We start from the raw sequence: 24,519 nt of genomic DNA, 5'->3' as shown, positions 1-24,519 counted from the left end.
TATGAGGCTTACCAAGACAGTATTTGAGTTTGCAAGCTAACATTAAAGACAAAATAAAATACCCATGCATTTAGCATTTTTATATTATATATTAGATTTAGATTATTGGATTATTAGATTATATATTGCATATATTTAGCAATGAGATATTATATGATTTAGATATGAAATATGATGAATTGAAAATGGGGGACCCTGATGTAAACAAGACGAAAGTCTTTCGCTGGTCTGCATCCCCTTAACAATTGTATGTATTGAGCTGTACTGTACCCATTCTGCAATATGTTAATAAAGTTTTAAATCAATCAATAGGATTTTAGCATTTTTATGAAACTACTGTATATTTGTATGTCTCTAAATGTTTTGATGAATTGAAAATGGAGGACCCTTATGTAAAAAAGCCAAAAGTCTTTTTCTGGTCTTCATCCTCCAGTCAGTCCACTGTTGTTGTATTGAGCTGTACTGTATTGTACCCATTCTGCAATCGTTAATAACGTTCATTCATTCAATCATTCAGCCGGCAACATAATAATTTTGATTGACAGTCGAGTCTGCCAATTACGTCACACCGCTTGTACCCGCCCTGCTGTTCTTAGCACCAATCGGCAAGCAGCGCTATTCTTTTTTTACTTCCTGAATGCCCTCCTTGATTTTAACGAGAGCTCAGCTCAACGACAACAACAACAGCTCACCGCAGCCGACGAGTGATTACTAGCGCACCGCAGCATGACAACGAGGCATAATGATTTTACTGCAACAAATGTTATAATAAAAGCCTTTCCATACATCTGTCTGATTGAAAACTTTATTAACAGACCGCAGAATGGGCACGCACAACTCGGCACGGATTGAGATATGAACAGTAACGCTTGCTATCTATGTCGTCATCGGACGTTGCTATGTTTGGGTAAATACGCTGATGTGTAACTATATAACGTGTAACTATATAATGTTGATGCCACAAAACGAATGCCTTTGTTAATCATAAGTACTAACTAACTTTGATGCAGTAGTGTGTGTGTGGGAGCGGCGTTGTTCAAAAGTTTGAACGGGGTGGACCAGATTGACGCGACACAATCCTCTTGGGCAAAACATCACGATATCCACGATACGTTAAAAAAGTGTATCGTTAATGAACTGTACCCGATATTTATATAATATCGTCATATCGCCCAGCCCTAAAACAGATTTGTTTGAAAAAGCCATGCAGACTGTCTTTTTTGCGTTCAGGAGCAGACATGAGTCTATGAGCCAGTCCTGAACACTGTGAAAAGGCAGTTTGCCGACTCAGTGGAGTGGAAGGCTCGGAACCCAAACTGCATAGGATGTAGTGGGGTGTGACCTTTGTCTAGATGTTTAATAATGGATTTATATTGCGATATATTGCGATTTATTACCTTTTTCAACTGCAAAGTAAAACGTTGTCAACATGTTTTATCTAATAAAATAAAGTTCAGTCTGTTCATCTCACTTCAATCATTTTTATTGCAGAACATGGTATTTTCTAAAGCAGACGGATGTAAACACTGTAATCTGTGTTGCATGTACCTGACAAACTGAACTGTTTGTATTCCAGTCATATTCCAACTTAACTCAATGCACGTGTGTGTGTGTGTGGACTACTGTACTATTACAGGTATTGAAATGAACAATGCAACTTCCTTATACAAAACAAAAAATTAAAAAATATTTTTAATAAATAATTAAATATCGATACTTGGCGTCCCTGTATCGATACAGTATTGCCACGCAAAGTATCGCGATACTACTACATATCGATTCCCCCCCCACCCCTAATAGCACTGCTACTCACCCCAGCCCTTCGTGACTGCGCTTCACAATACCATCCGTTACATATGTTTGTTCAAATAATTGCAAAATCGTACAAAAGTAGGAAGTGGAGTAAATGAGGCATTCTGCTTTGGCCCCTCCTCAGGGCGAGAGGAACACCTCCTATCAGAAGCGCTGGTTCGTCCTGAAGGGAAACCTGCTCTTCTACAAGGACTGCCCGGCCGACAGGGAGCTGCTCGGTGTGGTGGTGGTGGAGGGCTGTTCTGTGGAGCTCTGTGAGTCCGAGGAGCAGTTTGCCTTCTCCCTGGTGTGGAGCGAGCCGGGCCTGCGCACCTACAAGCTCGCCGCCGACGACCAGGAGAGCCAGGAGAGCTGGATCAAAGCCCTGCATTCTGCCAACCACGGTTACCTGGCCCTGCTCGTCATGGACCTGGAGAGCCTGTACAGAGGTGAGAGAGAGAGAGAGAGAGAGGGGGGGGGGGACCTTACCTGGCCCTGCTCGTCATGGACCTGGAGAGCCTGTATAGAGGTGAGAGAGAGAGAGAGAGAGAGAGAGAGAGAGGGGGGCGGGGGACCTTACCTGGCCCTGCTCGTCATGGACCTGGAGAGCCTGTATAGAGGTGAGAGAGAGAGAGAGGGGGGGGGGGGGACCTTACCTGGCCCTGCTCGTCATGGACCTGGAGAGCCTGTACAGAGGTGAGAGAGAGAGAGAGAGAGAGAGGGGGGGGGGGGGGACCTTACCTGGCCCTGCTCGTCATGGACCTGGAGAGCCTGTATAGAGGTGAGAGAGAGAGAGAGAGAGAGAGAGAGAGGGGGGGGGGGACCTTACCTGGCCCTGCTCGTCATGGACCTGGAAAGCCTGTATAGAGGTGAGCGTTTCTTGCCTGTGGTGCATTTTTTCCTATTGCTAGGTTTTAGTGAGTTTTTCCTTATACTGAACATTTTGTTAACTCAATTGTAATAACTACAAACTTTACATACACCGTTTCCAACTATTACAAAAACAGTAATGGAGACCAGGACCCCTTCTTCTCGTCCCTGTTTTCATCGACCTCTTCTACACCACTTCCTGATCTCAACTTTCTCACTCACTTCTCCTCTTCTTTTCCTTCTGCATTTCCGATTAGTTTCACTATGATGTCTTGAACTGGGCAGAAACAGAACCTTTTCTGTTGGACCATGGGGATGCAGAAATTCCCCTTTCACATCTTGTTGATCAGTATCCACATCGATGATCTTGGCTAGCCACCAGTGGTCATCATATTAGGGCGGGCCATACTTTTGTGCAAACATAAATTTTTAAGAAATCTTAACATGAGGGGTGTCTAAAATATGTGTTTCTTGTGGGGAATTCAAATATAGGATAATTTTCCGGATATGATAACTCTAACCTACATCATTTTGGATTTCAAAATGATTTTACCATTTTCACCCCTTCACAGGGGGAATTATTCAGGCCAGGAAATATAGTGCGAAATATAGCCCAAGTCAGGCCACTTTATAAGCAGGGGGTCCCCCACCAGGAAGACTTTTGTTACAAAGAAATTCCCTGCATGCTGGTGCAGGACTTTTAAAATATTTACCCTTTAAATGCCATTGTTTGTGATGGCATCACAAATTATTGTTAAAAAAAACACAAACATTTAAATATTTTCAATATATCAAATGCAAAGTGGATTTTTCTGGGGGGGATTATTACAGGCTAATAATTGTTATAATCATCATGTGTCAATGGTTAGCAACAACACTGATTTTGATGGATTTTTACTTAGTTTTTGTAATGTCAGACTTAACAACTCTTATCAGAAAAGTGAGTATTTCATTTTTAATCTGACATTACAAGAAAAATTAAAAATAAAAATTGTTATGATCAGGACTGAAGTTGAATAAAAGATTTATGGAAAAATAAAAGTGACGGGACGATGATGATGCATGGTAACGTTAGCTATGTTAGCTAGCTAGCATGTTTATTTTGATCACTGACTAACCTGGTGGTCCCGTGGTGCAACCCTAACCTGGTGGTCCCGTGGTGCAAGAAAATATTTAGTAACCCTAACCTGGTGGTCCCTAACCCTAACCAGGTGGTCCCGTGGTGCAAGAAAACATTTGGTCAATGTTGCCACATTTAGCGGCATCTCCTGCAAGGGCCTTTCTTTTTTCTCTCTCTCCCTCTCTGCTCCCTCTTTTTTCACTGTTGAACTGTTGAAACATTTCATTTGCAGTAATTTCCATCTGACTGCTCTGTGAAATACAAGCAGTCAGCAGTATGTATTTTTCTCCCCCCCCCTCTCTGCTCCACCCTTCCTCTTTTTTCCACTGTTGAAACATTTCATTTCCAGTCATTTCCATCTGACTGTTCTGTGAAATACAAGCAGTAAGCAGTATGTATTTTTCTCTCTTTTCCTCTCTGCTCCACCCTTCCTCTTTTTCCACTGTCCATCTTCAAGCGCAGGTTATGCTTGACATTTTTTATCTTTCACTCTGTCTCTCCCTGTCATTTTGCAGAAGTGCCATCTGCCATTCCATTCGCCATCTCCACTGTCAATCAGTTGTATGGCCTGGTCCCGCCTCCACCAATCACATGCGGCTCCCTTTGTGTGTGTGTGTGTGTGATAGACAGACAGAGCTCCCGGTGGCCAGTCCGGGCCGCGTGTGGCTTTTTCCCAATCCAACAGTGCAAAAATGCGGAAGCATTCGTCACCGCACGCCACTACGGTAAAGCGCCTTTCTTTTCAGGCCCGCTTTGGGAGCTGTCGCGCGGAAATAGGCTGTCTATTGCCATTCTCTTTGACAAACTCTAACCTTAACCAGCTCCTTAACAGCGCCTAAACTTAACCGTTCTAACCTTAACCAACTCCGAAACAATGCCTAACCTTAACCTTAACCTTAACCATGCCTAACCTTAACCGGCGAAAGAATACACGTTAAAAAAAAATCACGTTAAAAAAAATATATTTGACGGGATTCGAACTCACCAGCAACTAGCTGTAGGATCCACAGCCATGGGGTCTTGCCAATTGAGCTATTTCTGGATACTGAATTTGGGGCGGTGACTTATATATATTGTTAAGGCGGGATCTCATGCGCATGCGCGAGCACCTCGCGAGCACGCCGGCGCACGCACGCACCTCAGCGAGCACGCCGCCGCCGCTGGGCGCTGCGTGAAGGAAAATGAAAGGCGCATTACCGCACGCCACTACGGTACCTCCGGTGACGAATGCGGAAGCATTTTTGCACTGTTGGATTGGGAAGAAGCAACAGGCGTCCGGGCCTTCGCCATACATGGATGCCAACATGAATCTGAAGGAAATCCTAACATGCAAGGTGTCTAAATTATGTGTTTATTAATGGGGAATTTAAATATGAGTACATTTCTGGGATAGGATAACTCTAACCTACATCATTTTGTATTGCAAAATTTCCAAATGTACCCATCCCCTTTCGAAGATTTCAAAAGATATGGGAAATAATTTATAATGACAAAGCCATCATTAGCACTATCCATCGTCACACATCGTCACACGTGCAGAGTTCAGGAAGAAATCCTGGACAGTCTGTGTTACACCCTGTATGAATGTTGGCCTTTTCTGAGGATGCTCCCTTTCTCTAATTAACTTATAGGTTAACCCAAACTCTTTAATTTGTTGAAGAAGACGATACTTTTTAAGAATCGTGCCTGATGACACACTCGGTGCTGGTTTTTGGCGCCGTGGGCCAGGAGTTTGTTTGTTTTGTCTTCAGCTCTCTTCTGAGGATGTGGTGGAATAGCAGGGCCTTTTGGATGATCTGATTCCTTACTTTGCTTCCTGATAGCATATTAAGATATTCCTTTATTGATCCCCTTGGGGAAATTCAGGCATCATAGCAGCATGGGGGGGAGGGGGGGAGGGGTACAGGTAGTAAAACAACACAGTATACAGGTAGTAAAAGACAACACAGGCAGTGTAAACAATTTGATCAATATGGTCAATATAATTTACTATCTGACTAGCTGAGGAATATTCACATTATTCACAGTGTCACATGAGGTGCAGTATGCATGAGGTAGTGTTATAATTTACTATCTACTGAGTATACATTAATCAAAGTACCAGGGTAGTCTACTTTGTCCCCCTTGGGTTCCTATAAGTCCCAGGTCAATGTCTGGTAGCAGTCGCTGTCGCTGCCCCCTGTTGTGGGGCCTGGAGGCTGCTAGTCGCTGCCCACTGTTGTGGAGCCTGATGGCCGCTGGTATGAAGGACTGTCCGAGGCGGTTAGTTGAGTGTCGGGGGGGGGATGAGTCTGTGGCTGAACGAGCTTCTCATCTTGACTAGCTCGTCGTAGAGGGGGTGGTAGGGGTTCTCCATGATGGCATCCAGCTTCCTTATCATCCCCCTCTCTACCATCACCTCAAGTCTAGGTAGCTCGACTCCCACCACGGAGCTAGCCTTCCTCACCAGCTTGTTGAGCTTGTTGGTGTCCCTTGAGTTGATGTAGCCTCCCCAGCATGCCACATATTCTTTGTTTCCGTGCCTGGAGAGTCCAGTGGTGATGTATTTGTAGCCTTTTTTCAGCACATTATTGTTTTTCTCAGGTTGTTTTGTTGCTTTGTTACATTTGTAATCTTCTCTTTCAAAGTTTGTATTTCTCTTGAATGCCTTTTTTGCATTTTACTTTGTTGCTTTTCCTGTCTGAGAGACTCTCTGCGCTGTCTGGCATTGTTATCTAGAATATCCTGATCTGGGGGAGGGGGTGTCTGCCTCCAGCACCGCACCTTCACGGGACCTTTTCTCTCTGCACCTTTTCTGGACCTCTCTCCAATATTTTCTCCGATACCTCTGTGCCCTGTCTCCCATCTTGTCTATTTCTATAACTTTTTTGTCTTGAACCCTCTTTTTCCACCTTTGTCTTTCCTGCTCTTGCATGGCATGTTTGCCCTCTTCGTCACTGTGTAATTTTTCTCTTCTCTTTCATTGGTACTCTCTATTTCTTCTCCTTCGCTCCTCAACTGACAATTTTTGTCTAGCCATGCTTTCCTATAATACAAAAGTCATGAAAATGTATTAGAATAAGACTATATAATCAGGTGTCTATTTACTAAACATGATTGATTGATTGACGTTAAATCTTAAAGCTGCAGTGCATAGTTTCTACAACTAGATGTTGCAAACACCTTCACACTGGCTTGTGCAGACAACATCCATGTTCAGTGGAAGCAGTGGGAGCAAATTCAAGAAGACAGTCATTCCAATATTCCTAGGGTATATTACAACTGATAAGATTGTGACAACTGACTAGCAAAAAATTATCCTGTTGATCACTCCATACCATAATGTATTACACTATGGATGGAAAGTCAGAGAAAGGATGATGCAGCAATCTAGACACGCATGGACCAGTCCTATATTAAGAATTATTATAAAGATATTAAGATGAAATATCCACAGTTTACCACCGTGCACCTTTGCTCTGATGACCTAAGTAAACAGTATAAGCACAAGAATAACTGTTTTCTTCTGTCTTGTATCCCTTCTGGGATATGAAAGGGCAACATGGAACTCCTTCCCCGCTCTATAAGAGGCAAGAGTGTAGATGTTTGGTAGTGAAAACTACACACTGCATCATATTTTACATCAATCAATTAACTACGTAGACAAGTGATATATTTATATTTATGTATTAACACATGTGCTGGGAAAGTAAGACAATTATTCAATAAGCAGACCACAGCCTGCCCATGCTCTAGAAAGTCAGAAGTGTATTGTAATGCATGCTATTATATGCACACTTCTGTGCAGATACAACTCTGAAATAACATTTAAATCCTTTACTGTGTTAAAAAATAGTATAATAATAGCATATTATGAGGTTATTGATGGATTTGTCAACTCCGTTAGCTTACACGTCAACTCCGTCAGACACAAAATCTGATGGAGTTGACGTCTGACGGAGTTGACAAATGGGCACACATTTTCCCTCCAAGCCTGTATTGTGCACTGCAGCTTTTTGGCAGTTGCTAGCTGTCTTAATAATCTCACTGAAACACTTGAATTCAATAAACGATTGTTTTTTTTAAAGTATAATAACGGAGAGACGGTGTTGACATGTTCCAGCTGTGACCATCGGAATATTGACATTGTTTGTCTAAAATATCAAAAAGTGTAAAACTTACCAGACCATGTGTGGTAGTGTTGCATTCACCAGATTCAGGGGAAGGAAAATGGGTCCTCAGGGATAGAGCTGGCCATGCTATTGCCTAATTTAATTAGGTTTATGAAAAGGTCTGACAGAGCTGACATAAACTGAGGACACAATTTCTTTTTTTTTATATACTTTATTGTGTCAAAGAAAATAATTTTACATTTAGGTATAGTATGTGTACCCACATACACATACACATACACAACTGCACCTATCCATACTTACATACGTACATACACACACAAATGTACATACGCATATTCCAAATCTTGACACTATTTTTATTTTTTTTTACCCATCACCCATACAAAAAACAAGAGACAAAAACACAAACAAAGGGGTGAGCACCAGTATAGATCCCGGACCGGTACACATCCAACATCCATCCCTACTTGTCCCCACATACACACACAAGAAAAACAACAACAACAATAATAATAGCAAACAAATAAAAAATGTATAGAAAAAAGAAACCAAGCAAAATAATAATAATAATAATAATAATAATAATAATAATAATAGGGGCGGCTACGTGGCGTAGTGGGCAAGGCGCTCGCCACGAAATGCTGGAGACGCTGGGCTCGTCAGTTCGAGCCCAGCGCTCCACATTTGCTTTCAGTTTAGCTGGTCGTCCGTACTAATACACATTGGCCGTATTAGGGGGTGGGAAACTGATGGGTGGGGATCGGGCTTTGTGGACAGCGACTCCTACAGGTCGGTTGGTGCGCCTGCGCAGTAGAATCAGGAAGTGTCGGAGGCAGCGTGAGCCTCCCACGCGTTACTCCTCGCCACTGAGAGATCGAGCTGCGCAGGTGAAAAGATGCGACTGCTGTTACCTCAAGTACCGGAGGGGACTTGTGCTATGTATGACTTAGTCCACATTGCAGCCGGCTTGTGGGAGGCAAGAAACAGCGTCCGTGACAGGGGAGGGTTGAATTGGATGATACGAAATTGGGATGGGAGAAAAATATAGAAAATGGGAGAAAAAGTGGATAAAAAAAAAAAAAAATAATAATAATAATAATAATAATAATAATAATAATAATAATAGTAAAAAGGCTTGAATTTTCATTGTAGGTATAGCTATAGGCCTAAGGGGTGTTCCCCAACAATTGAGCAGCAGATCATCACTGTTTCATGTTACTTAAAATCTTCCTTAAAGACTGATCTGTCTGTCATCTAGTACCCCTCCATAGTTTAAAGAGACCCCATCTTTTTCCCAGCATATTTTCATTCTTATTGATTTTGTAGGTTACCTTTTCCATACTATATATGTCCTCTACAGTTTCTAACCATTTGTTTACTTTCGGGGGTTCAAGTTTTTTCCAAGCTCTTGTAATTTGTTTAAGTGCTGCAGCTCTCAAAATAAAATAAAATGTATAGTTCTTCTTTTTGTAGGTTTTTGGGGCGTGTTCCTAAGAGTATATCATGTTTTTCTATACCCACTTCCTCAAACATCTGTTCCATTATGTCTAAAATATCTGACCAGTAGATTTGAATTTTTTTTACATGTAAAGAAAATATGTGTATGGTCAGCATTCTTCTTCCCACACTCCCTCCAGCAGCCGGGATCATTTTGTGCGTTTTTGGACATACTCAATGGTGTTCTAAAGTACCTCATATTTATTTTCCAAGCATACTCCTGCCAAAAGGGTGATTTTATGTAATGGAAGATATCTTTAAAGCTTTGATTCCACTCCTTATCTGGTATGTTTGTTTTCAGTTCCTTCTCCCATTTATTTTTAACACTTTGAGTGCCGGGACCCGTCTTTAGACGTCTTTGCTGGCCATGCTAAAGTTGCCGGAGGACGCGTTACGTCGTCCTTATATCAATATTTCAAAAATCTGCGATCGGATTCATATGTCCCCTCCGCTGGCCTGAGATCCACCAGCAGGACCCACTGAGCTCTCTGGCGGTTCAGGAGCGCCATCTGGTGGCCGATCGGCGCAATCGCCAAACAGGATGTTGAATAGAGGTTGTCATGACGACCGTAGTACTTCCGGGCGCTCGCTATGGGTCATGGGACTCTGGCTCGTCACGCTACACGGTGATCGATTGGCAATAACTCGATAAACAACATGATTTGGACGTATATACCATTATACAAGCTGGAGATGGACCGGGTAAAAATATATCCCATAATGATAAGATTTCTACTCGACGATGATCGCCCAACGTCGCGCGGAGACTGGGGTGAGTTTCAGCGTGTAACGTTACCGTCTTCGATACTAACTGCTATTATCAACATTTGACCCACATTAGATGATTGGTATAACGCTGCCCACGGAATTATAAACGGCCCCTCGCCCATCCGGTCAACATCAGATGACGTGTAGTAACTTCTAGAAGTACGTCTAGTTGGAATTTTTTATATCGCGCTGATTGCCATCAAACTGTATTTCATCATCAATATAATGCATTTGGGGCTATAGATCACGTTCTGGAGAAAGCTGCAGAAAGAGATGAAAACATACTTATACATTAGACCATACTTTACTATGAATATGTGAATGAAAAAGTTTAACGTTGCTACACAATGAACAATACATATAGGACTTTGAATGGGCCCTAATAATGGCAATGTAGCAATAGAATTTAAAAAGTTATAGCCCTGCAAAGAAGGGGACTTTCTCCATAGACAAATAGCGCTGGCAATCTATGGTATATCGTTAGGTTATGACTATAACCAAGTTCTGTTAGTTAGGGGCGATGCTTGGCATCGCCTTCTGCACTATCTCGCGTACGTGCACGCGTACTGAATAAACCACAAATGTACCTCTAATACCAGTATTAGTCTGACCACACCCCTCATCAGCTTACCTTCATAAGCAGGTGTGTGGTCACCTGCTCTCCTCCTTCCCAAGCTTTCACCACAAGGTGAGGACAAGGGCTGCAGCGGCGTCCGATGCCAAGCATCGCCCCTAACTAACAGAACTTGGTTATAGTCATAACCTAACGTTCTGTATCGTTAGTGGCTTAGCTTGGCATCGCCTTCTGCACAAGGGAGGCCAAGCGGAGCCACTTGGCTGACAAATACACCCCGCTGACAGCCCCCCAAAACCATCAGAACAGGGAGGGCCGAGCCCCCCCGACCCCCCCTAATGGAGGGTAGCCCCCCTATTAGGGACGTCACGGGAGGGCGACGGACCCGACCGTGCGAAGAGGCACTCAAGCAACTCAACGCACAGGGTGAGCAGACCGTGGCTTGACCCACGACTACACACACGCACAACCCGCATGCCACCCGGGAACGAACGGAGGAACAACCTCGTTACTGCCCCCAGAATCACGGGGTCAAGGGCAAACCCAACCCCGTGGCAAGGCCGTAGCAGCGGAGCACGAAGGAAGACCCAGACCCACCAAAAGGACTGGACTCCCTGGAATGGGGGCCCGGAGAAGTCCATGATGCCAGCATCAAGACCCCACCAGGTGGGCACGTAGTGCCCCGCCCCCCACATCGCCAGCGTATTCGGACAAAGGCCCCTCAGTTACTGCACCTGGTATTCCCAGGCGGAACCAACCAGGCCAGTAAGCCGAGCGGGCCCCGTCCCCCCAATAGTACACCGCCTGGCACACTGACCCTGCAGAATAGGCAGTCAGCATGGCCGTAAGCACACAAAAAAGGTTAACCAACGGAAGCAGGCAGCGCACCGGGGAAAAACCAGGCAACAGGCTGTTAACCCTAGCCTGGAGACTGCGGACGAGACAGGCGCCAGAGGGGACAGCTGAACACAGCCGCCCCGGCGGAAGGAGCGTAAGCTGGCGGTGTTGCATGACCAAGCCTCCATTTAACAACCCCCACCCAGAGGGGTCGAGGCAGAGAAGGCTGACACGATTGGCAGACGTCATGAACGTGCAGGGGCACCCTCAACCGGTGAACCCGGGAGTTGACACTGCTCCAACACACCAGGGAATCAACCACCTCGGTGTTACCCAATGCGGTGGTTGTTCCTATAACCCCTCAAGAAAAAACTCCAAAACACACCTGCGGGTATACACCGGCTATACCGCAGTACAAGTGTTTCAGTTTCCAAAAAGGGTTAACCCAGGCCTACGGGTCGCAAACATCACTTCGGACCGGGCCTGGCGGTACGGGAAGCACAGGGTCACCAGAGGAGGTCAAAAAACCACCCCCACAGGCCCCTCTTCGCCATGCGTGAGAGAGGAGCGAAAAACAATGGAGAACCAGCCCCTAAGCACACCGTACCTGGTATTCCCCGGCGGTCTCCCAACCAAGTACTAACCAGGACCAACCTGTGTAGCGGCCGAGATCCGACGAGATCGAGCGCGTACAGAATGGCATGGCTGTAAGCCATGACGACAGTGCTGAGTAAAAACATACCCAACCAGGGTCTCCATAGCGCTTAACCCTGTGACACCCAGACCGACCTGGCATTTTTCCCCCTGAAAAAAGCCCAAGTCCCTCAGGGTACCAGAACAGCAGATCTGCATCCCCGGCGGACAACGGGTTCAACTGATCTGGACCAGCGTGACCAGAACCAGTCCCGTGCCCTAACCACGCCGACATGCCTACTCCAGGAGAAGGGCAGATATGCGTGTTGATCTTAACATGAAAAGAAGGCGCCACCCAGACGTCGGGACGAACCGCGCCTGGTGGCCCACCCCAAGGGCGTGAGACCCCACTACATATGTTCAGATCCATCCCGTCATCATCCCCCAGACATGAACGAGGATCCGTCGACAACCCACCCAGGTCATGGGATGTGGTCGCCGGAAGAGGAAAAACCCCCATCTCAGTTGCTTTATAAAAACGCTGTTTCAACCACAAGCAACTAAGGCGTGCCAGTCAATCGCCTGTTTACAGCGAGCTAGCACTATACGTGCGTCGGGACACACCCCCATCAATGAACAGGCTATTTAGACCTGTCATTGAATCCCCAAGGCGCCCAGGGGAACGACAAGAGGGGTGTGACACTCCCTAACTCCAACACTTCTGGAATAGAAAGAAGGAAGCATCAACAGTATGTATCCCAGTCTACACAGCCGGGGTAAAAAATGTTCACATTTTTACATCCCACCACCCTCCCATAGGAAAGAGACGGGGATCCCCAGAGAGACTTCCCACGCGAGCTGTACAGATTGAAAAGAATATATTGCACCTTGAGCCATGTAAAAAACTGGTTTTAGGGCCTCCGGGGAAGAGGCACCGAACCCATACACACTCAATAAACGAATTGAATCGAATATACATACAATAGAAAAGGACCCTTCTAGAGGGTCCACTCACTTTGACAATCTGAGGAGGAAGGCTCTGTACTCTGATGGAGGCTTCCTCACATGGATCACATGGAAGAAGGAGTCCGAACTCACAGAAGGCCTGAGTAGGCGCTTGGTGAGGAGGAGCCCTGACCACCCCCCCTGAAAACAGATCCATCACATGGACCTGAACAGCACACGGAAGTCCTACCAACAGAGACGCGCACGGTGACGTACTCTATGGCGGGGGAATTCCTGCGGTGCACACGCCCAATATACCAGGCCGTGGGACCAGGAACTCCCTCCCCCCCCCCCCCCCCCCCCCCCGTAACGTGCCGAACCGCCACGTGACGGGAACCTTGAAGGACAGGGGGTGTACCCCTGACCGACAGAACAATGGGGAGAGGAAAGGTTACCAGTTCACCCCTTTACGACCCCACACCCATGATACGACGTAACGACAAAAAGAGAATATGACACAGTCATAGTCAGCTCTATGAAGCGTTTCACAGCTCCACACAGCGCACGAGCTAACCTGCTATCTGATTTTTACTAAGGAAAAACACAGAATAGAGAGGGCTCTAAGAACCCCGGTCCAACATACACATGTGCTTCTGTGGCCAGTACAACCCAGTTGTAGGTCACATGACACACACAACCCATCATCATCACAATGAGAGAATACATCATTCTTGATTAGTATCGACCACAGGCCTTGCTAAACACACATGACAGCAACCAAACCAATTTCCCTTTAGGAAATAAGTTTCTCCAGCAGATTTAGCACAACCTCAGCAATCAAGCTGAGAGTTACATCGTATCCCTACCACACAAAAGACACAATTAATGCACAACATGTCTGATAGGAGGTGATAAAGTCCCCAGGGAACCGGGGGGGGAAAAACACAATCCTCCTATTTTACCCTCAATACGGCCAGTTAAAACAGGAAAACCTGTTAATGTGTGAACTCACTGTCCATTGTCATTACAGTCTGAGAAAGAACATTCTTTTACTCACTCGTCACCAAGCATAGCTTCATAGGTTAGTTGCCTTAGTAGTGAGTACACGGTACACATAAACACCATGATGTTTCTCACACAACAACCAGATCAATACATCACGACCTGCACGGAGAAGCTACTGCCAGTGACAAAAACAGCTCACACACAACCCGCAACGTATCTCAAATGCATTGCAACAACACACGTTTTGGGAAAAAACACCGTCATTCACAATACATTTTAGCAAGGTAAAACCAGAAGACGTGTTATGAGGGTCTGGCCAACCCCGTACCTGCCCGGAACGCAGATCAGCGAAGTGCAGTCACAAGCCACCGTAGAAAACACAGCCCTCTTTGTTGACGCAATCCCCGTCTAGGCTCAGGCAGGGTTGACGAACATCCCCTGTCAAGGATGACGTCGTGGTCAAGAGTGTAAAACATGTTAAAAATCAAAGCACGTTCAACAGAATAGCATCAAGCTAACGGCTGCTCCAACCGTCCGGGTGCTATCGCTTCCGCTCGCGAGACGCCGATCTACGACGCACGCGATCAGGAGCGAGCTCCCGGCGGCGCGCGAGAAGCCAAGCTACCCCGCGCCAGGCCACCGACCGGCTAACCGTAAGCTATGAACATGTAAACAATGACATAACACTCACCCAGACAGGCCGCCGTTCTGAACCCTCCTCACTTTTTAAGAGAAAAGAGAAAACAAGACGTCAACACCGCTTCACAACGGTGACATTAACACGTCCGGCGGAATCAGCACAGTACCAACTGGCCTGTATAGCTGACTTTGAACATGAATCTGCCGCTATCGCACATTACATGCACATATCCCCTCGTGAAGGAATACTCTCATTTGGATATGAAAGATGGGGTCTTAACACGGTGACAGAGAGAATCCACTCGTCCAGAACACACAGGGATCACCAGTGTCAATGGTCGCGGCCCACTAGTTAAAACTATAATGGTCGCCAGACCAAGGCCTTCTGTCGCCTAGACGGCTAAACAAAGGACCCTAGCCTGGGGCCGGTTTCCATAAACTTTGTCTAGTAGCCCCCATAGCACTAACAGACAAGTGGAGCCCGCCAGCAAACACTACTCACCCAACCTGGAACGCACCGCTCCTCACAACAGCGGCATGTCCGACAGTTCAGCTGTGGCCTGACAGGTTTCACCCCAACAAACACAGCAAGGAACTGCAGTTGAGAAGCATGCAGCGGCGTGCTCCCAATACGAAAACCGGTGGAGGGTTTGTAGAATGATCATCATCTTCTAGACACTCCAGTACGAAGACAATATCGCCGTATTTTCTCGAAAATAGTGAGAGAGAAAATAAAGATATGATGTCAACGTATCCTTGTTTCCCAAGCTGTTCCTAATCCAATTTCTTCCATCATGGTGTCAAGTGTGGGGATCTACCGAGGCACCTCTTCCTTGTGGTGAAAGCGAGAAGGAGGAGAGCAGGTGACCACACACCTGCTTATGAAGGTAAGCTGATGAGGGGTGTGGTCAGACTAATACTGGTATTAGAGGTACATTTGTGGTTTATTCAGTACGCGTGCACGTACGCGAGATAGTGCAGAAGGCGATGCCAAGCTAAGCCACTAACGATACAGAACATGAATTTAACCTTAGGCAGCCAAAGTGTTAATATAGCTTAAATCTTCAATTTTGTTTTCTTGAAGCATTTTGTAGATTTGTCCAGTTGTGTTTTTGAGGTTATGGCTTTGTTGAGTCTTTATCATGTATTTCAGTAGGGGGTGGAGATCTTCAAGAGTTTTAATTTGGACTTTTTCTCTTAAGTAGCTTCTTACTTGCAGGTATCGGTGAAAGTGATTACTAGGACAGGCATATGAGGACACAACTTTGATAGGTAGATTTCTATGGAAAATATTATTTGAGTTTCATGGCATGCATTGTTTTATACATGTATAACCATTATCTTTGATTTGATATGTATATTTTCAGTGGAGAGGTCTTTCAAGCTTTTTTGGGCTAGTCAATAATGTGACCCCTTGCTGAGGACAAGATAATCAACATGGGAGCTTCTAACCACAGATTATACATTTAAACAAATATCCCCCAAAAAACAAATGTATGTGCTAAAACATAACATCAGTATACACAATACCTTTAGATGTAACTTTGTGAGTATGTCAATCATTATGAATTTCTTTATTTTTTATATAAATTAGATTTTTCTATGTAGGACATGTTTTGTCCCAACTCTCAAGAATCAGTGATATACATTTGACGTAAAAACTGTACATTGGAGGGGAGCTCCAGTAGCTCACCGCGTACCTCGAACGCTATTTCGGCGTCGGGGACAACTGTGCGCGTCACGGATCTGGGGTAGCGAGTTCGACTCCCGGACAAGCCGTACTTTCTCAGAGTGTCTTTCCCCCCATCTGTACCCCCATTCAACCTGTTTCTGTCGGTCATACTTGACCAGAAAAAGCGATAAACGCGAAAAGAATCAGCTGACTGGTCAAAGTAAAAAAAAAAAAAAAAAAAAACTGTACATTGGAGGAAGTTGGGTAGGTGGGGGGGGCTGTACATTGGAGGTGGTGGGGTGGTGGGGGTTGGGTGGGGAACACTGTACAACTGTACAAGCAAAACTGTACATTGGAATATTGACAACCATACTTGGTCATTTATTGTACATTGGAGGGGGTTGGGTTAGGACATTTACAGGGGCCAGTTTCGAATTGCTGTCTCCCGTAGGTGTTCTTTGAGAGTGGTTTTGAAAGTGGGTAGTGATTCACATTCCATTACAGATTTGGGTAGGGCGTTCCACATTGATGTGGCATAATTGCGAAACGTGTTTAGTCCCTTGTTTGAGCCGAATCTGGGTTTAACATGATTTGTGGAGCTCCCTCTAGTGTTGTGATCGTGGTATTCACTGACCTTTGGGAAGTATTTTGACATGTACATGGGTACCTTGGTCGTGTAGTGTATCTTGTAGACCAGGCCCATTGCAAGTTGCTGTACTCTGTCGTCTACTCTAAGCCATCCTAGGTTGTCAAAGTGGGCAGGGGTGAGGTGGGTTCTAGGAGTAAGGTCAAGCAGTAGTCTGACCAGTTTGTTTTGAGATGTTTGTAATTTTGTTTTTAGCGCCTTTGAGGTGCTTTGGTACCATGAGGTGCAAGCATAGTCGTAGTACCCTTGAATGAGTGCTCCTGCCAGAGTCTTCAGGGTATTCTTGTTTACCAGAGAGGAGATCCGGTACAAGAATCGAGTTCGTTGGTTGACTTTTTTTTATTACATTGGATGCCATTTTGTCACAGGAAAGATTAGCCTCTAGGATGGAACCCAGGTAGGTAATTTCATCTTTCCTTGTGACAATATTGTCACCCACTGTAACTGAGAAGCCGTCGGTCTTGCTGAGTTTGTTATTTGAACCGAAGAGAATGGACTCTGTTTTGCCCATGTGTAATGATAGTTTGTTATCAGCGAGCCATATGCAGATTCTGCCTAGTTCCAAGCTGAGGGTTTTTTCAACCTGTAACTTGTTCTTGTCAGACCAGCAGGGCTGAGTCGTCCGCAAACACGAACAAGTTGCAGTCACAAGCTGACGACATGTCATTTGCATAAATTAGGAACAGTAGCGGTCCTAGTATGCTTCCTTGTGGAACACTACAGCTCACTGGGAGGGGGGATAGGGTACCATTTACCTCCACCATCTATTCCCTCCCCTCAAGGTAGGATTGCATCCAGCTCACTGATAGACTATCAAAACCAATTGCTTTTAGCTTGTCAATCAGAATGGAGTGATTGACAGTGTCGAAGGCCTTTTGTAGGTCCAGCATGACCATGCCGCAGTATTTGCCCGCATCCACCTCTTGTTTGATGTGGTCGTTCAAATAGAGAAGGCATGTGTCAGTGGAGTGGGATGTTCTGAAGCCAGATTGGAATTCGTAGATTAGATTTTCACTGTGTATGGGCTCATAATTCCACTCACATTGTGTTTTGTTTAAAGGAACAGGCCAACATCATGAGAAACGTGCTCACCGAGTCAGACAAGGAGATAGATACCAGTTTCCCCTCTCTGTGTGTTCAGTAGAAAGCTATCCAGCTGCAAGCTAGCCTAGCTTAGTACAAATTAATGGAAGTGGATACGTGGTCCATATCAGCTTTTCATTTGTGCTAAGCTAGGCTAGCTTGAAGCTGGATAGCTTTCTACTGAACGCACAGAGAGGAAACTGGTGTCTATCTTCTTATCTGACTCTGGATTTCTCATGACGCTCTCAAAGAGCACCTACGGGTGGCTGCAATTAGAAACTGGCACCGGTAAATGTCCAAAAAAGCCGTACTGTATTGTACCCATTCTGCAATCTGTTAATAAAGTTTTCAATCAATCAATCAATCAATCAATGTTGGCGTGTTCCTTTAACATAATTTCGCCATTAGAACCAAAAGTAGTAGACTTTGTTGTCGGATTTGAAGACTGTTAACCTGCTATTGGTCATAAGTGTACACGTGGCTCCGTCTCAATGTGCAGTTTGGTGGTGATTGAACTCTCAGGACTTCTTCCTTCCACAGAGGCCGCCGCGAGGGCTCTGTCCAGGGACCCCGCCTGGAGCTCCACCATGCCCAGCCGCACCGCACCCCCCGCCCCAGGCCCACCGGCCTGGCTGAACGCCGGCAGCCGGACCTTCCCTCAATACCCGGGAGCGGGTCTGGGAGCGGCACCTGGCTTTAGCTCCAGTCACACGCTTCAAGCTCCACCCATTTCCTCCAAACCAGCCAATAGGAGGTCTCCCAAACTCTGGCCTAAGAGAAATGCAAACGTTGTGCCCATTAACGGGCCAGCCGCGCCCCGGGGGGAGTGGTGCGACCTGGCTGTGATCCTGTCGGGCACCAAGGAGGAGTTCAGCCAACTGCATGAGGACTACGGACAGGAAGTGAAGGAGCTGATGGCCGATTGGTCAAGAAGGAAACGCGGAGAGGAAGTTGATCAGGGAGGGGACTTGATTAATTTCGGATGATGATGCTGTGTATGTACAGATCCACACGTTATCTCAGTTTTAGTATACATGTTTAATGGCTAAGCTACTTATAATGTTGCCGGGGGAGATTCTGAAGTATAATTTTTATGTACAGTATATATTAGTGTATATATAAATATATATATAAGTCAAATTATTTTATATAAAACTGTTTAGACACATTCCTTTCTTTACTTGCATATAATGCCCAAGGTGTCAATAAATGGTTACACTTTTAGAGCTCAGTGATTTGTTCAGACCAAATTTGGTTAACCAGGTCTCAACACACGCTCTTTTTATGACCAAAGCAAAGGTTTTTAAACTAGTTATATTAGGAGAGCTGGTTGTTCTGACCTTACAAAGGTTTTTAAACTAGTTATATTATGAGAGTTTGATTGATTGATTGAAAACTTTATTAACAGATTGCACAATGGGTACAATACACTACGGCTCAATACTCACAATTGTTAAGGGGATGCAGACCAGAGAAAGACTTCCGTCTTGTTTACATCAGGGTCCCCCATTTTAAACTAGTTATATCAGGAGAGCTGGTTGTTCTGTCCTTACAAAGGTTTTTAAACTAGTTATATCATGAGAGCTGGTTGTTCTGACCTTACAAAGGTTTTTAAACTAGTTATATTAGGAGAGCTGGTTGTTCTGACCTTACAAAGGTTTTTAAACTAGTTATATCATGAGAGCTGGTTGTTCTGACCTTACAAAGGTTTTTAAACTAGTTATATTAGGAGAGCTGGTTGTTCTGACCTTACAAAGGTTTTTAAACTAGTTATATTAGGAGAGCTGGTTGTTCTGACCTTACAAAGGTTTTTAAACTAGTTATATTAGGAGAGCTGGTTGTTCTGACCTTCCTTACAAAGCAAAGCTATTTGTGTCCTCGCCCAGGTTTGTTTAAGTGGTGGTGTAAACATCTGTTGTTTTCTTGAAACACGCTGACTTGAAAACAGTCCTTGTTGATTTTACCTGTTAAACCCACTTCAGCCATGAAGGCAGGTGTGGCTGGTAGAAGAGAAACATGATAAGAAACATCCTTTGACAATAAAGTTACAATGTAATGACTAAAGTCCACATTTTGAGAATAAAGTCTGAGATTAGTTCATCAAAGTCAAAATAACAGTTTGAGATAAAAAATTTAATAAAAGTTAAAATGTTGATTAGAGTCAAAGTAACAGTTGTCAGAATAAAGTAAATATTTATTCTCAAACTGTTACTTGGACTTCATTCTTACGATAAAGATAAAGATCTATATTTCTGAGGAGGGTTAATAAGGGACTTATCAATACTAGGAATATTATCCTAATGTTTAGTACACAGAGTGCAGGTCACGTCATAACATAACATCACAACATCATAACATCATAACACTGTTCAAACAGCACAGACCGCCAATGTGGACATGGTATCAATCAATCAAACTTTGTTTCTATAGCACATTTCATACAGTAAGTGCAACTCAATGTGCTTCACAGAAAAGTATTGCAAAGAATAGTAAAAATAAATAAAAAGGCAAGACAAACAAATAATAATGAAAAGAATAAAAGCAATGCAAAAGACCTAGGTAGAAGCAATGCTAAACAGGTGTGTCTTAAGATTTCTTTTAAAAACGTCCACAGATTCAGAAACCTGTAGATCCTCTGGCAGGCTGTTCCAAAGGCTATAGGACCATAATATATAAAAGCTGCTTCTCCTTGTTGTTATAAAGCCTATAGGACCATAATATATAAAAGCTGCTTCTCCTTGTTGTTATAAAGCCTATAGGACCATAATATATAAAAGCTGTTTCTCCTTGTTGTTATAAAGCCTATAGGACCATAATATATAAAAGCTGTTTCTCCTTGTGTTCTAAAGGCTATAGGAACATAATATATAAAAGCTGCTTCTCCTTGTTGTTATAAAGGCTATAGGACCATAATATATAAAAGCTGTTTCTCCTTGTTGTTATAAAGGCTATAGGAACATAATATATAAAAGCTGCTTCTCCTTGTTGTTATAAAGGCTATAGGACCATAATATATAAAAGCTGTTTCTCCTTGTTGTTATAAAGGCTATAGGAACATAATATATAAAAGCTGTTTCTCCTTGTTGTTATAAAGCCTATAGGACCATAATATATAAAAGCTGCTTCTCCTTGTTGTTATAAAGCCTATAGGACCATAATATATAAACGCTGTTTCTCCTTGTTGTTATAAAGCTTATAGGACCATAATATATAAAAGCTGTTTCTCCTTGTGTTCTAAAGCCTATAGGACCATAATATATAAAAGCTGCTTCTCCTTGTTATAAAGCCTATAGGACCATAATATATAAAAGCTGCTTCTCCTTGTGTTATAAAGCCTATAGGACCATAATATATAAAAGCTGCTTCTCCTTGTGTTATAAAGCCTATAGGACCATAATATATAAAAGCTGCTTCTCCTTGTGTTCTAAAGCCTATAGGACCATAATATATAAAAGCTGCTTCTCCTTGTGTTCTAAAGCCTATAGGACCATAATATATAAAAGCTGCTTCTCCTTGTGTTATAAAGCCTATAGGACCATAATATATAAAAGCTGCTTCTCCTTGTGTTCTAAAGCCTATAGGACCATAATATATAAAAGCTGCTTCTCCTTGTGTTATAAAGCCTATAGGACCATAATATATAAAAGCTGCTTCTCCTTGTGTTATAAAGCCTATAGGACCATAATATATAAAAGCTGCTTCTCCTTGTGTTATAAAGGCTATAGGACCATAATATATAAAAGCTGCTTCTCCTTGTTGTTATAAAGCCTATAGGACCATAATATATAAAAGCTGCTTCTCCTTGTTGTTCTAAAGCTTATAGGACCATAATATATAAAAGCTGTTTTCTCCTTGTTGTTCTAAAGCTTATAGGACCATAATATATAAAAGCTGTTTCTCCTTGTTGTTATAAAGCCTATAGGACCATAATATATAAAAGCTGCTTCTCCTTGTTGTTCTAAAGCTTATAGGACCATAATATATAAAAGCTGCTTCTCCTTGTTGTTATAAAGCCTATAGGACCATAATATATAAAAGCTGCTTCTCCTTGTTGTTCTAAAGGCTATAGGACCATAATATATAAAAGCTGCTTCTCCTTGTTGTTCTAAAGGCTATAGGACCATAATATATATACGCTGCTTCTCTAGGCCTTGTGTTCTAAAGGCTATAGGACCTTGTGTTCTGGCCCGTGGAACAGTTAGGAGACCGGTCAGCGGACCTCAGGGTTCTGCTGGACAAACATCTAAATCAATCATTTAAAAACCAGTAAAAGGATCTTAAAATGGACTCTCTAACACTTAACAGGCAACCTCTAGTATGAGGAACCAGTGATCGGGTACTATTGATCGCCCACGTATTGATCATCACCCACGTATTGATCACCCACATATTGATGACCCACGTCTACCCCCTTTTGGCCTCCCCACAAGTGGCCTCCTCAGAGAGGTTGTCAATCACTCCGTCCCGACAGCTTGCTGGGTAAAAAAAGGAGAAAGAGGCTGTCGGGGTTCGTATGGGAGCGGAGGAGACCAAGAAGGTAATCAAAATGGTTGCGGAAGAGAATGGTGGGGGCGGGGCGCTATTTCAGGCCCCTCAGCTGTCTGTCGCTCTGTTTTACGGCCCTTCGCGCTCACAGTCCATACTTGAAGCTCCTGGTCTTTCTTGAGTTAAATCTGATCTCACCGCTTTCACTCTTTTATTTACCAATGAATAATCAGCGGCAGGACGTCAGAGGAGAAAGCAGATGAGGAGAGACATTCCTCCATTTTCTTAAAGCAGCTCCTATTGAGGACCAGGTTTATTAATAATAATAATAATAATAATAATAATAATAATAATAATAATAATAATAATAATAATAATAATAATAATAATAATAATAATAATAAGAAGAATAAACTTTATTTGTATAGCACCTTTCATACAAAAATGTCAGCTCAAAGTGCTTCACAACAGAAAAAAGACAGTCATAAAATGAGCACATAAAGTGCTGTAAAATCACAGTTTTTCACATTAGGATCTAACATCCCAACAAGCCACCTTGTTTATGGATTGATTCAGTTTTAAAAATAGACAATAAAAAGAGTAAGATAGAATAGTGCAATAAAATTGTAGAATAGAATAGACATGAAATGAGCACATAAAGTGCAGACATATAAAATCACAGTTTTTTACAGTGCAATAAAATTGTTCTGGATTACTGTTTAACACTTTAAAGTCGTCTTTGCCTTCTCTGTTTGGTATCCACAGTTTAAAACCTGACAGTCTTCCCTTCACACATCGTTTAGATGTGTGAAGAGAGAGAGATGGCAGAGGTTAGTGAGGGTAGAGGGGTCAATATATACTTATTCTACACCAATTCATACGTATTCTACACCAATATATACTTATTCTACACCAATTCATACTTATTCTACACCAATATATACTTATTCTACACCAATACATACCTATTCTATCCATATACATATTTATTCTACCCCAATACATACTTATTCTACCCCAATGCATATTTATTCTACCCCAATACATACACATACTTATTCGACCCCAATACATACTTATTATACGCAATACATACTTATTCTACCCCAATACATACTTATACACCAATATATACTTATTATACCCAATACATACTTATTCTACCCCAATACATACTCATACACCAATATATACTTATTATACCCAATACATACTTATTTGACCCCAATACATACTTATTTTACACCTATTCTACACCAATATATACTTATTCTACACCAATACATACTTATTCTACCCCAATTGGCCCAATACATACTTATTCTACCACAATACTTACTTATTATACCCAATGCATACTTGTTATTATACACCAATATATACCTATTCTACACCAATATATACTTATTCTATCCCAGTACATATACACGTACTTATTCTACACCAATACATACTTATTCTACCCCAATACATACATACGTATTCTACCCCAATATATACACATATGTATTCTACCCCAATACATACATATTCTACCCCAATACATATGTATTCTACCCCAATAATACATACACATACTTATTCTACCCCAATACATACGTATTCTACTCCAATACATACTTATTGTGTACAGTTGCATGCCAGAAGCCTGCGCATGGAGCTCCTATATGGATATGAGTGGGTGGTCCTGTGTCACCCCCCCCCCCCGCCCCTGCCCCCCCCCCCCCCCCCCCCCCCCTCCAGACTGAAGGAACTATACTGGGCTTCTCTGGGAGCAACCAGAATTAGAGCTCTGTGTTGGAAAAGCTCTCCGTTCAGTCAAATCATTAGTTTATGTTT

At 43.3% G+C, this 24,519-nt stretch overlaps 1 protein-coding gene across 3 annotated transcripts in view; it reads left to right on the top strand.

Moving 5' to 3' along the window:
- The window catches only part of mylpfb (myosin light chain, phosphorylatable, fast skeletal muscle b), a 46,770-nt gene that overhangs the window by 5,567 nt on the left and 16,684 nt on the right, over positions 1 to 24,519 (top strand). For 2 of the 3 annotated variants that reach the window (XM_084323299.1, XM_084323298.1), the window contains exons 3-4: positions 1,937 to 2,240; positions 18,736 to 19,413. In XM_084323299.1, coding sequence (XP_084179425.1) covers positions 1,937 to 2,240; positions 18,736 to 19,181 — 750 coding nt within the window. In that variant the 3' untranslated portion in view covers positions 19,182 to 19,413. Of the gene's footprint in view, positions 1 to 1,936; positions 2,241 to 18,735; positions 19,414 to 24,519 lie in introns of those variants that run through there. The other variant, XM_084323301.1, reaches the window with a different exon arrangement.

Source organism: Notolepis coatsorum (assembly GCF_963971535.1).
Source record: "Notolepis coatsorum genome assembly, chromosome: 10".
Classification (NCBI taxonomy): domain Eukaryota; kingdom Metazoa; phylum Chordata; class Actinopteri; order Aulopiformes; family Paralepididae; genus Notolepis; species Notolepis coatsorum.
This window is presented reverse-complemented; position numbering and strand designations above follow the sequence as displayed.